Raw genomic sequence first — 14,079 nt, forward strand, 5'->3', positions numbered from 1 at the left:
TACTATTATCTTATATTAGCCAACATGTATTCTCCTGTTGTATAAGAGGGTCATTCCATTTTGACACAGTATAACATGTGGTAAATGAAAATAAGGGGTTCTAAACCAGAGAAGACCGAAAAAAAAATAAAAAAATGCTAAATGCAGGGAGAAGCTAATAAGTTACTAAACTAATATACAATGATATTCTACATAGAATACTCTAAACACAAAAATAGGTAGCACTGGATAGTCTGAATGAAGCCCTGGGGTCTTCCAATCTTTGATCATTATTATTTTTTGTACATATTAATTATGCTATTTTTGTATTAATTACACTATATATTAAACATTTATTCTTTTTATTAATTTTTCCTTTTCATTATTTTTTTTATATTTTCTTCTTTTCATTGTCATTTTTATTCATAATTGTATGTTTTACAATTAGGACGATATATGTTTTTTTTAACGTTTCACTTTGAGTTATGATTGAATTGGATTATTTACACAACTTTTTGGGCGTCTACATTATTTGTTTTACACACACATATATTGTTTACTGCTCTGAGTTATTCTCAATATTGTTTATTTAGATTTTACAGGGATAAATTCCTTATTTATAATGTAAATAATTCCTGTATTTATAATGTTGGATTTATCAGGTGTCAATGAATGATATAATTAGCTTTTTTTTTACAAATCTCAGCCATTTGTTACTAAGTTTGCTAATCGGTAACTGCTTCATTGTATTTAACACCTCTTGTGGAAGGTGTGTGGGGGGGGGGGGGGGGAGGGGGTAGATAGATAACTCACTCTATAATTCATTGATGTGCCAGTCTTGGTAAAGACTTTTTTTTTTTTTTTAGGTAAAAGTGTGGGCATTTGATTTTTCTCTAATTAAAACATTTATTCTGCTAATTCTTTTATATCCTGTTATTTATCGAATCATTTTATCAAGATCTGGCAGTTATCTTTTCATATGCAGAGATTACTGAGACATTTCAGTGCACACGCTGAACGGATTACCTCCATGCAGAGGGCACCGTTTTTCCTGCATTTCTTACTGTGAAAACTCCTATTGACATTATTGGAGGCTTATTGACTGGGGACGTTCCACCATCCTCTTGGCTGAGTCATGCAGTAGTGATCGGACTGATTTATCAGCATTTTTTTTTTGGCTTTCAGTATAGATGTGGTGTGATATTTGGATACTTACCTGACGCTTAATATTTTTAGATAAGCTATAAAAAAAGTTTTTTTTCAAAAGTATAAAAAAAAAAAACATGAAAAAAAAAAAGACATAAAATATAAAAAAAAAATTGAAAATATTCAATCATTTAAAAAGCTTATGCAAAAATTTTGAAAATCAAAACGATCATTGGAAGATATCACGGTTGTGTCTGGAGACAATTGTGGGCATTTTCATCTGATTCATTTCTGATCCACATACTTTTGTTTTCATTTATTGTTTGGTGCTGTAGCATTATATTATTATTATGCATTATCGCATTACTTTTTATTAATACCATCGCCATTTACATCGCTCCAACAGATTCCATACTTTTATGATGTGTTATTGTCACTTATATGTAAACTGTTGTATTAAGATTTTTAATTACAGAATATCCATAGGTTGAGTTTGTGATTTTAAATATATTTGTATATGAATAAAATGTTTACTACATTTTTTTTTATTTACAAATTCACTTAATGCTACATGCACTGTTATGGATAACTACCACTGGTCTTTAAGTAATTAAAGGGACACTATGGTCATCAGAAACAACTACAGCTTATTGAATTTGTTCTGGTGAGTAGAATCATTACCTTCAGGCTTTTTGCTGTAAACACTGTCTCTTCAGAGAAAATGCAGTGTTTACATTACAGCCTAGTGATGACTTCACTGGTCACTCCTCAGATTGCTCTTAGAGATCCTTCCTGAGTCATGGCTGCCTAAAATGCATCCAAACATTCAGTATCTCCTCCCTCTGCATGCAGACACTGAACTTTTCTCATAGAGATTCATTGATTCAATTCATCTCTATAAGGAGATGCTGATTGGCCAGGGCTGTGTTTGAATTGTGCTGGCTCTGCCCCTGATTTGCCTCCTTGTCAGTCTCAGCCAATCCTATGGAGAAGCATTGTGATTGGATCAGGCCACCACATCTGATGTCAGAGGAAGTTCACAGGCAGAGGCAGCAGCTTCAGACTTGAAAACTAGTAAGATTGTACTATCTTTAGGGAGGCAAAGGGGGCTAGATAGTGGTTTTAATACTATAGGGTCAGGAATACAAGTTTGTGTTCCTGACCCTATAGTGCTCCTTTAAGGATAAATGTAACTGACAGTAAAATAAAATCAATTGTCCTCTTGTACTTCCATGTTTTGATTAGAACATAAAACGGAAGAGATGAATACAAAATTTTATAAAAATAGGGTACTTTATTCAATCACTAAACGTCCAAATCCAAATTTTAAATATGTACAGGTTGGATTGAACACGTCCATTCAAGATTAAGAATACACAAAAGTTAAAATGTTAATAGCAGTTAATATGGTCCACTAGAAACAACCAGAGTAAACAAAACAATTACAAGTCTACCTCATTCAGAAAACATACAGAAGAATCCAAAAATGTTAGCAAAAATAGAGTAAACTTTACTTTAAGCATGGAAAAATAAGCAATCACTGTATAGCATATTGTGTGGACAGTGCAGATGGAGAAACCAGCTGGCTGAGAAATAGGAGTTGCAGTCCAGCAGTCCAATATCACATGTCACTGTTTTGCTAAATAGACCCCTTAATGCAGATTTTATTCACAATTCATTTTCCTGTGGCTTTAACACTCTTCATGCGACAATTTCTGTACTCTTCCAGGCTGGCTTTTAAGGCTTGAGTTAGTTCTTCATTATCTTCCTCAGGACTGCTATAAATTTTAATACAAAATATATTAAGAAAATAAAAAATATACTGTACTTCTATCCAAATTAGAAGTAAGGCAGAAATTTACTGAACATTCAAAACTTGTTTATTTGCAATCTTGTATTATCACAGTAGATTCTGATGGCTGTAAGGGCCCATCTTATGGGCCCTTACCAAAATTGCTTTTTAATCAGGGAAGCAAAATAAGCTGGTTAAAATTTTTTAAAATAAATTAAAATGTCATTATCCCTTTACTACTTAGTAATCCTTTACCACTTCCATGGAAGGTCAATTCTAGATATCTACAGGATGAGTCATAAATCAGGATATATGCTACTCATGAGGTGCTCAAGAAAATCGACCTTAGCGCATCTTATAAGGTTTCTAACAACCCATCACAGGGAGATTTATGAAGACAAGTGATTATGTGAAAAAAAAGAAGAAAAAAAGTGTGAGATAATGCAAGATCTTTTAAAATGTACTACCCTGTCTGAATAGTACCACTTTCTCATATGCTCTGGAGCCCAGCTTCAAATTTTGCCCCATTATCAGCTATAGGCAAAACTTTGAGATTGCAAGAACTACATCTAAGTTTCACCAATAATATTACAACAGACATTATCAGCAGGCTCTTAAGTTAAAGAAACACTCTCAGCACCATAACCATTATAATAGCACGCTCTAGTCGTTATGGTGCTAGAAGCTCCATAGCAGTATCTATTCTTGTAGGAACGCTCAAATCACCATAACCATTGCAACTCATTGTTTGGGATATGGTGTTTTGAGTAGTCTATGGATACAGTTCCCTTTCCCCGCCCCCCCCAAAAATATGTCAGAGCAAAAAAAAAAAGGGGGGGGGGGGGGGGGGGAGGTCTCTTACACAGTCACCCATATCCAAGTCCCTCTTTAGTACTACTAACGCCTTAATTTAAAAACATATCTGCAGTGGATTCATACCTTAGAGTGGGGCCATCACACATACCAGCATCCAGTAAAGACAGCTGCAAGGCCTTCTGAAGAGCTTCATCTTCACTCTAAATAAGATAAATTATATATAGTTTAAAAGCACGTAAAATGCAATGATCTTCTTTGATGGGTAAACGCAATCAAATTTATCATTTTAACCAAATCCATTATTTATAGATTACATAGGATATCTGAAAACGGTCACGTAGCCCTGATTTTTATGCAGTTAGTAGGGGTAAGTTTATGAACTCATGTTTCAATTTTGGACATATACTCCATTTTTTTTCTCTGTCCATTTCGAATTAAATAACAAAAACCGGGCAAAGCAGACAGGTAAGTTTAATGTAAAACAGGTTGTTGACCCAAGGACCCCCCCCCCCCCCTCCCCTCCCTCCTTTTGGAACAACAGCATAAAAACAAGTGTTTTATGAGGTTTAACTCGATGGCTGGATTATTTTTTTCCAACAAGAGTATAGCATGTAAAACAACGCACAGATGTCAACGTTATGCAACACAAAGGGAAAAAGAAAAAATATTAATCAGCAACAGTAAATATCACTATAATGTATATCACGTGTTCTTATCATGCGGTTGTAGTGATTGTAATGCAAGACAAGTATGTAATTTGATTGATTGTGCCACACACACACACACAATTTATGTCAAGCAGTCATTATAAAAGCTGTGTAACAGGAAGAATTGATAAAAATCCTAAACGTACCAGGAGATGGCTAGTTCAAAATAAGAGCAATCTGTCGAATGTCTCCTAGCAATTATGTAGCAGCTATCTGGATAAACACCTATGTTATAAGGAAGCAAGTTTCCTTATAACATAGGTGTTTATCCAGATAAGGAAACAGGTTTCCTTATAACGTGGGAGTTTATCCAGATAGCGGTTACATAATTGTTAAGAGACATTCTACAGACAGCTCTTATTTTTAACTCTTATTTGGTATTTAATTCTACTTTTATATCTCATCATTCCATTATCTTTAATATATTTGGATGTAATATTCCCACAGCCTCCTTTTTCTTCAGTCTGACTGTACTCATTCCATTTTTTGTTTCACTCTACTCACCACTTGGTTTATATGCCCCCTTTTTTCCAGTTAGGGGTAGCACTTTACCTGACTATATCTATTGTGGGTCTGCGATTTAATACTTGTATGTTTCGATTATTACTTGTTTCAAGAGTTATACTATACACCATTGAATACAGCTATCAATATTTACTTTGCTTTTTGCATTTTTCACTAGCCATCTCCTGGTACGTTTAGGATTTTAATCAATTCTTCTTGTTACACTATACTTTTGAAGCCAATATGGGAGCTTAATTATACCAGTTGAGATTATTTGTGTATTTGCACCGTATTTGTGTTATTTTATATTAACTGTAGGGGGAGCTACCCCACTATTTTATCTCTACAAGGTCAGTTTCATTCTGTCCACATATACCATTATAAAAGCTGTAACTGGCCATGTTACATCACCTCGCTCATTTGACAGACAAAGGGGATTTAAAAATGTGCGTATATGAGAATTACAACAATTAAAATGTGTGAGATTCATTTGTTTAAAAAAATAAAGTTACACTAAAGACTTTTCACTTACCAGTCCATTTTGAATATCAACATTTGATACACTGGCTGATTTACTGGCTGGAAGATTTGAGCTTTAAAAAAATAAAAAATAAAAATATATATTAGTGGGAATAAATGTTTAAGATGTGGGGGGGTGCCCTCCTTCTGTGGCTCCCCGCAAGGGGGTCAGGGAGGGAAACACGATACTCGATTTACACAAAAGCGACACTGACGGTGTGGCGAGGCAGTGTCGGACGACATGCCCTCTCCACATACCCATCCCCACTGCTACCCCTGGTTCATAACCCGGACTTCCAGCCGGGCCTGGACCAGAGGGCCTTCAGGGCACTAGTGAACGACCCCATGCCCCGCCTACGACACATCTGCACTAGACGAGGAATGAAAAGCCTGACAGAATTGTGTGGGGCGATTTCCCAACCCTTCCTAACACGTTTTAAATATGAACAACTACGTAATTTCGTAAAGCTACTCCCACAGGGCCAGGCACTCGGCAGAGATCTCACGGTCTTTGAACGACTATGCTCTGACCCGGACCCCTTACCACATGGGGTATCGCACCTGTACTCCCTTCTCCAGTCACAAACACCAACTGAAACACCGAACTTTATGGGTAAATGGGAGGAATCCCTGAATCAAACCTTTAGCGCCCTGGAATGGGAGAAGATGTGTAATATCATACACCACTGCTCCATATTCAGCAAGAGCCAAGAGACAGCCTATAAATTACTCACACGCTGGTATCGCACACCAGCCACAGCACATAAACACGAATGAGTCTCGCCTCTGCTGGAGGTGCGAAAAGGAGATAGGCACACTCAGACATATCTGGTGGGATTGCGAACTGATACAACCCTTCTGGCACACAATTCACGCTATTATAACCTGCTTTTCAGACAATCCCCCACCATTTGAACCGGCAGCCATGCTGCTCCACCACACAAACATCCCCACATCCAAATATAAAAAAATCACTCACGATCCGGATCATAAACATAGCAAAGCAGACGATCCCAAGGTACTGGAAGACGAAGGAGACCCCGTCCTTACCCTTATGGTTTGCTCAAATGGAAGACCTCAGAGCCATAGAGGAACTCACTATGTACGCGGCTGGACCGCAGCAACAAACATACCTAGACATCTGGACGCAGTGGATACTGCCGACAGCGAAACCAGACGATGCTGACGAACCTAACACCTACGAGCCCAAGACCGACTGACACAGAGACGACACACTAACCCTATTCCTCCTTCCCTATCCGACCCGATCTCCTCCTCTCCTTCCCCTCCCCCCCCCCCCCCCCCCCCCCCAGTTGATACGCAAAAGGCTTGAGTAGGTCGGTTACCCGACAGGGAGAGGCTACAAAAGAGAGTGACTATTCTCATATGTTATCCCTGGATCTTACAGTGTCCATAAGACCCGGAATATATGTTACAGGTTAGGGTCTGTCTCAATTTCTGCCATGAATGAAGCTGAAAGATTTCATTAATGCCCGGTCCTTTAGACAGGACCACTTACTATGGTTGAGGACCTGCAAGTCCGATGTTGTTGCGGGCCTGCGGGCCCAACCACACAAGATAAATATTGTGCCTTATACTTTCTTATGCTCCGACACATGTTGTGTCCTAAACAATTGATTTGCATGCAACTGGAGACCTGCGAGTCTCACATTGACCCGTTTATGTGACAATAAAAATCATATTTACAAAAAAAGATGTGGGGGGGTGAGGGGTGGGAATAAAACATTACATACACAAACGGAAAGTACACATTACCCATGAATTACCTCTGCTGTTGCAATTTCACACTTTTACATTGTTTGTAGCTCTCTGTTGTGTTGATTATGTTGGCTGGGAGTTTATCTTGCTGAGAAGCATTTGCGTATCTGTTTAAAGCAGCATGTCTACAAAGAAACAATGAGTAAAATTTCAGATTTATGGCATTATATCTCATTCAAACCAAGAACCATTTTTGTACACATCAAATACCTATATTCTACCAGAATAGGTTAAACAGGCACTCAAAGAACCAGAACCACTACAGCTTAAAACGCCTCTAGTGGTTGTAACTGATACAGCATCTAGAGGCGCTTCCTTTTGTGATCCTGCAATCTTTGTATCTCTATGAAGAGATGGCGATTAGAAATTTCCGCATATCCCCCAAATGCTTCCCTATCGGAGGCTTCTTTATTATTCAGGTTTGCAACCTTGCCTATGGTAGCGGCTAGCTTTCCCATCCCTCTGGTTTGATGTACTAGTCTCACACATCTTTGTCATGCAAAGGGTTAAAATAGTAAACAGTTCTTAGCACAAGAACTCCATACATGTTCGTAAATCCCAGGCAAGTGTCCATCGTAAAGTAGAGTGAGAACTGATAAATATGCATTACCCGGCTTTGGACAGTGGCCGGCTGTTGGCTTTGCAATCATGGTCCAGAGGATGTCTGTGAGGAAAGCAGAAGTTATTGTGACACAGGTCGCATTCAATCTTCACGAGTTCTTTCTTCTTGCACCCAGGTTTCAAGCATTTGTTGGTAAATATCTAGGAGTAAGAAGCAAAAAGATGTTCTACAATAAACCAAAACTTTCCTAAAAGTATTGCAGCAACCTGAATCCCAATTAAAGGAATCAGATTTAACATTCTGAGTTAAGGGGGAGATCTTGGCACGAGTAGTTGGTTTTGTTTAGGCTGCTGCAGTTGATAAAGCAGTGCAGGCACGAGCCCTTTCTTTGCATATTGCTTCTGTGACAGAGTCTATGGGAGGGTAATAGAAGGAAGGTATCTAGGACCCAGAATCCTCCATAGTCTATACTCATTCACCTGCCCAATTAGCAACTGCTGAGGCTTTAATTAGTAGGTCTCAGAGCAGAAAGAGTCAGATACAATCTGACCTGCAGAGAGAGAGCAGGTCTGTGCAGAGCAGCATCTAAACAATGTGCTAAAGGTTGGTGAAACCAATGCTTATTTTTGATTTGTGTAGTTTATTACCCTGGTGAGTAAGGGACATTTCTTTATGTTTAGTTAGTGCTCAAATTTGAGCTAGGATTTATTTTGTAGATTTTCCTTTCTGTTGTGCTGCCGTTTTTGGACAAACTGATTGCTGTATGGATTTGTGTGCACGCTATAAATAAACCACACCATTTTTGCACCAGAGACTGTTGTTCTATGCCTGTTACCCTAGAGGACTGTGTTGCTTTGCCCATAAAGGTCACACTTCTTATTCTTTTGTATACATTAGTTTAGTTTCTCTTATTCATGGCTTCTTAACCAATGGCAAGTAAGAAACAACTGGGCACAATAAGGCTGGAGTTATGGTATATAACCATAGTGTAAATACATTTTCCGTGTGACCGGTCATTCTGTACTTTATATGATGTGGATTTGGCTGCTCTGTCTCAGACATTAGCAGGGTTATTCACTGAAGTGAGAATTGTTGGGAATTTAACGTGAATATCACATGGTAGACCAAATGTTTTTCCCAGTTTGGCAACTTTTTCCCTTTAAAAAGGGCACTAAGCTCCAGACAGAGTTTGGCTTAATTTAGTTTTTTGTATATAGATCATCTTCCTGCAGTCACACTTCTTCATTCTCTGTCATTTAGGAGTCTAATCACTTGTTCATGCAGCCCTAGTCACAGCTCGCCTGCATGTGACCTACAGTCTCTCTACACACTTCCTCTTAAGAGAGATCTGTAGTTTAAACTTTCTCGATTGCACAGTGTGTTTAATATAGAATTTCTTACCTCCTGTTCTGCTAAGAGCCTGCAGGAGTCTCCTATGCATTATTAAAGTTCAGAACCTCTAAAGTACATACAGTGTGCTGCCATATGTAACTGAAAATGAAATCATTGTTCCATGCAGGCTGTGTCAGTCACCGCAAGGAGGGTGTGACTAAGGCTGCATAAATATAAAGTGATTTAACTCCTACATGGCAGGGATCTAAGCACGGAGACTGCAGGTACATAATATATACACCAAAGTGCTTCCTTAAGCTAAAGTTGTTTTGGTGCTTAGAGTTTCACTTAGCATTTATAACAATTATTACCTTGGTAAATAACCCTGTTACTTTCTGGCATGTTCTGCTCCAACTCTTGTATCTCTCATGGACCATATTGGAAAGATGTGAATCACAAGGCTAAGAAGAGGCTGAAACTCTGTCTGTCTGTGGTTGCCAGCTATTCCGTAATGATTAAAATAATCAGTTTAAACTGCATTTTACACATAATCCAGTCATATCTTTTACCTTCTTTTTACGATTTGAAGAATCAAAGTTGCAATTCCGGTCAATGTGTCGCCCAACTGCTATGTCTGGCATCTCTCCTCGTTTTACGGGGACTGGAGCAGAACACAGTGGGCAGACTGGAACCTGCACATTCTAAAAAAGTGAAAAACAATTCTAAGAATGATATATATATACACACACACACACACCTCCTGCTGAGCAACTGCAAAAATAATTACTACATACAAACTCAAATATCTGTCACATCATGAGGACTAGAACCTGATGATTTGCTACAAACAAGAAACATTTGGAGGGGATGTTCATTACTTGTATATGTATTCATTTATAAGTGCTTTTAAATTCATTGCATTGAAAACAAAAATAGACACTTTTCCAAATGAAATTCAAATGTTATGCTATATAGAAAAGGTATTCAATTCAATGATAACCTCATAATATAGTGTATGTAAATGAACTGCAACAAATGTATACTAATTTGCGTCTAGACCTTTAGTGTCCTCCAATTTCAAAATGGACAAGAACAAGTTTTTATTAAAGAATCACTATAGTCAACATATAAAAGCAAGAAAGACAGGTCCCCCAGCCTTCTTTCCTGCTTTTATATGAACTTTCTATTTAGAAAAGAAAAAAAAAATAATCTAAGTCTTTATCATTAAAACTTACCTCCGTTTCAGCACCGAGATCCCAGTCAGGCAGCGCCCCCCTTCTCGTCAAAATGACAAAGTAGCAGGGCTCAATCAGACGCTTCTCTACGAAAAGCATCATAGCGATCTGGGGTGCATGAGCGGCCTCCCGCTGCACAAATTGTGTTGTTCTTCATAGAGCGGCACTGAAGGCCGCCCTATGAATGTACTCAACGCTCTACCGCGCATGTGTGTCCGCAAGCTGACCTGACTGACAGCTCAGCTCGCTGTCTATGCCTGCCCCCCTCCTACAACAACCCTCCTACCCCAAAGTTAGTATACAAACACTATATATAGAGAGATCTCTATATATAGTGTTTGTATAAAAACACACAGATTTTAAATGAATATTGTTAAACATACACACACACTATTTCTTTCTAACTATCTCTTTCTAGCTATATATAGATATTTATTGTTATCTCTCACTCACTCACACACCCTCTCAATCTAATTTTTTTTAAATAAGTGTACTTACTTTTTAAAGTCAGGAGATCTCTGCATCCTCCTGCCTTCAGCCTGTCAGCTCGAACCGATGCTGTGCGCAGGAGATCTTATTTCCCCACTGTCGGCTCTGAGCTGACAGGCTGCGGGGTTACTACAGAACATAGGAGGCGCGTTCACAGTGCCTCCTATATGCTGATCGCATGTTTGATGTCTTCACTCAAGTGTGAAGACGTCAAACATAAAGATGAATGCGAATTATGCATTCATCAACTCAGAAGTCCCTCTGGTGGCAGTCTGAGTGACTGCAACTGGAGGGGTTCCTAGTTTCTAATAAAAACACTGTATTTTCTCAGAAAATACAGTGTTTACATGAGAAAAGCTGCAAGGAGCTATAGTTCTCACCTGAACAACTTCATTAAGCTGAAGTTGTTCGGGTGACTATAGTGTCTCTTTAATGTCATAATGTAAACCATTTCAATGACTGCCTTTTCAATGCTTGTGGTTAGCATACCACAAAGTAGAAAGTATTTATTAACTCTGTAATAGAAAGAAACGCAGACACGTTACATAGAGAACATACCTTCTTGTAAGCAGAGGAACACTTATGCTGGTCATAGGTTAGGTGATCCTTGCAGAAGACCTCTCCACAAGCATCACATTCCAAGGGAAGAAAATCTGAAAACAGAGTAGATGGTGCAAATATGGAGTTAAACTGGGGCCCACTGGATTTCAAAAGTCTAGTATTTTTGGAATGCTATACAGGATGTTATTGATACTAAGAGGCTCATTCACTCAAGTCCAAATGCCCCTGGTCTGGATTATGAAATATAATTTGGTACCATTCTGGGGGCATGTGGACATTAAATCTCTGACATTGATTGCAAGATTTATTAACATCTGCTGTAATGTCCAGGTAATGCTTCTCATAAAGAAAGAAAAAGAGTCTTGAATACAATGCTTCTCTGTTCAAAGCATTGCCTTCCGCTTTGTATTAGGAAAAACACATTTTTAAATCAGGAAGAGGTTTAGGAGTTTGGAATGTTCATTTAACAAAATTTTGCTAATGTGGACCCAGTTGGGTCCTTATTGAATTAACTTCTTAATGGTCAAGCACACAGTTAAATAGTACCATGTGTAGCCTTTTTTAAATTTTATACATCATAAAAAAACTGTGCAGAGGCAGTAGTACAGTAAATCAGAGCGCCTTTCAATTTTTACATTATTAGATATCAATGTCAATGAGATCTGAAAGGCTTGTTAGCCAAATTATACTACAGCAGGTGGGAGGACACACTGGGGCCATAGCCAGACAAGTAAGTTATGTTTTTTTTGTCTCTTACTACTCTCCTCTTAGTTATCTTGCTTTTTGACCTCATCTACTCTGTCTGGGTTTCTTATGCAGGTAGCCTTCTCTACTTATAGTCTGAAAAGACTTTCTTAAGCTCTATTTAAAAAACAAAAACAAAAACGACAAGGGACCACTTTGATCTTTCTATTTTAGGAAATTTGCTTTTGAAAACAGTCTCCTAATGTGTGTATCTTGACTATATGTAAAGTCTAATAAAAATGGAAATTATATATTTATCTACAGCATTTCAAACAACATGGATCAGGACATGACATTAACTTTCACAGAATATCTTCTGATACAAATGAAAAAAATCTCTCTCGTGGTAATACTGTTTTTCTAAATTAGCCCAAAAAGGTGAGAAACTTTCCCACTGAGCAAAGTTTTGTCCCAACAGGTCTATGACTGAAAGTCATCTGTCAACGAATGGCATTTCACTGCTTAGTGAAAACAACAATAACCTTTAAACACTGTACAAAACAATGAGTTTTAAATGATGATAAATACTACTGGATTCTGCTACTAAAAACAACTCATTTATTTACTTATTTTTTACATACCCAGTCGTTTACATGTAGATTCCGAGCAATGTTTTCCTAAATCAGGTAATTCCATGGTTCCAAACCCAATCTGTTACTGCTGAGCGATTAGTTACCTGGAAAATTACAATATTTAGAAAATGATCAATATTGATATTGGACATTAGACCTGCCCAATTATTCAGGAAACCCCTTCCATTCTCACACACACACACACACACACACACACAAAAAAAAAAAATATGTTTTGGTTCACGGACCCTATCAAGTTCCTTGTAATCTAGCCACTAATAAAAGTAAATGTATTTTACATGTAGGGACTTCCCCCCCTCCCATTTACATTCCTAACAAATACATTTACTGTTGCACTTAGGACTACAGCTTTATGTGTTTACAAGACCTTGTCATAATATATCTCCCTCCCCAATTAAAAAAAAAGATATATTAGCAACAAGTTTCTCATTCTATTTAAACATCAGACCACAAGTAGTTAGAAAACTCCTACAAATCTTTATAAAATACAAATACATTCACTATGTCACTGTTGTTTGAATTTAATTTTACTTAATACCTGAATTTCCTAACATGCAGTGTTTTGGTTTACTTTCTAATATTAATTGTTATTATTATTATTATTATTATTATTTAAACCCACTAGTAGTAGTTGCTGGCTGCTGCCATGTACTCACCTCCTCCAGGTGTGTTTCTCCTGCTGGCTCCCAGCTTCTGGCCCTCGCTCCTGTTATATAGTTGGCCCCCATGCTGAGTCATGGGCCCCAGTTGCCGAGTCACTTCCCGGTGTCCCTCCTACCGGGGCCCAGATCCTTCCAGACCGATCTCTTGCTCTGTCATGCTCTATCATGCTCTGTCATCATGCAGTCTGTCCCCGGGAGATGACGTCACGCCCGCGCCTCTGTGTTTACACAGTCACATGATCTGGCTATGTGTATTTGCTATGGATACATTTCACATGCTCTCCCTCTTTCTCGGTGTCACTATACTGTAGTAAGAGAACAGTAAACCATCACATTCTCTGACACAGTGTGTGTGTGTGGCCCTCTGTATTCTATTTGGGCTCATTTGAGCTCACATTATACACTACAATCACCTTCTGTTTATACAAGCTTTGTAGTTCCATACCACCCAAGTGTCCCTGTTTACCGAGATCAGGTCTGTATTTTGGATACAAATTCCACTCCTTTTTTTTCTTTTGTAGGGTCTCCACATTTTTGAACAGACGTTATAACAGCTTCGAAGCAACAAAAACTCAGCAATGTACCCTTAAAATGCAATATATTTCGAGCAAGGGTGCCCAAGAGGTATACTATGTTTCTTTATCATTTTAAAACAGGAA

General features: G+C 38.1%; 1 protein-coding gene across 2 annotated transcripts; it reads right to left on the minus strand.

The window, feature by feature from the left end:
* Nucleotides 1-2,399: 2,399 nt before the first annotated feature.
* On the minus strand, nucleotides 2,400-13,596 carry ZFAND2A (zinc finger AN1-type containing 2A). 2 transcript variants are annotated; one of them, XM_063428906.1, is made up of 9 exons: nucleotides 13,415-13,596; nucleotides 12,747-12,841; nucleotides 11,419-11,513; nucleotides 9,706-9,837; nucleotides 7,853-8,004; nucleotides 7,251-7,367; nucleotides 5,477-5,537; nucleotides 3,857-3,933; nucleotides 2,400-2,903 (listed from the first exon to the last, which is right to left on the minus strand). In XM_063428906.1, the coding sequence occupies exons 2-9, from the start codon at nucleotides 12,799-12,801 to the stop codon at nucleotides 2,801-2,803; spliced, it is 792 nt and encodes a 263-aa protein (XP_063284976.1). In that variant the 5' UTR covers nucleotides 12,802-12,841; nucleotides 13,415-13,596; the 3' UTR covers nucleotides 2,400-2,800. The 2 variants fall into 2 exon arrangements, with proteins under 2 accessions (XP_063284976.1, XP_063284977.1); XM_063428907.1 differs by lacking the exons at nucleotides 2,400-2,903; nucleotides 3,857-3,933; nucleotides 5,477-5,537; nucleotides 7,251-7,367 and having other exon boundaries at nucleotides 7,849-8,004.
* Nucleotides 13,597-14,079: the final 483 nt, after the last annotated feature.

Source organism: Pelobates fuscus, chromosome 8 (genome assembly GCF_036172605.1).
Source record: "Pelobates fuscus isolate aPelFus1 chromosome 8, aPelFus1.pri, whole genome shotgun sequence".
NCBI lineage: Eukaryota > Metazoa > Chordata > Amphibia > Anura > Pelobatidae > Pelobates > Pelobates fuscus.

Excerpts from the sequence above, each read along its gene's own strand:
- ZFAND2A (XM_063428906.1), bottom strand. The coding sequence starts at position 12,801 with ATGGAATTACCTGATTTAGGAAAACATTGCTCGGAATCTACATGTAAA. Across the intron at positions 8,005-9,705 it reads CTTCAAATCGTAAAAAGAAG|ATATTTACCAACAAATGCTT; the intron begins GTAAAAGATATG and ends TCTTACTCCTAG. Across the intron at positions 7,368-7,852 it reads CGGCCACTGTCCAAAGCCGG|ACATGCTGCTTTAAACAGAT; the intron begins GTAATGCATATT and ends GTTTCTTTGTAG.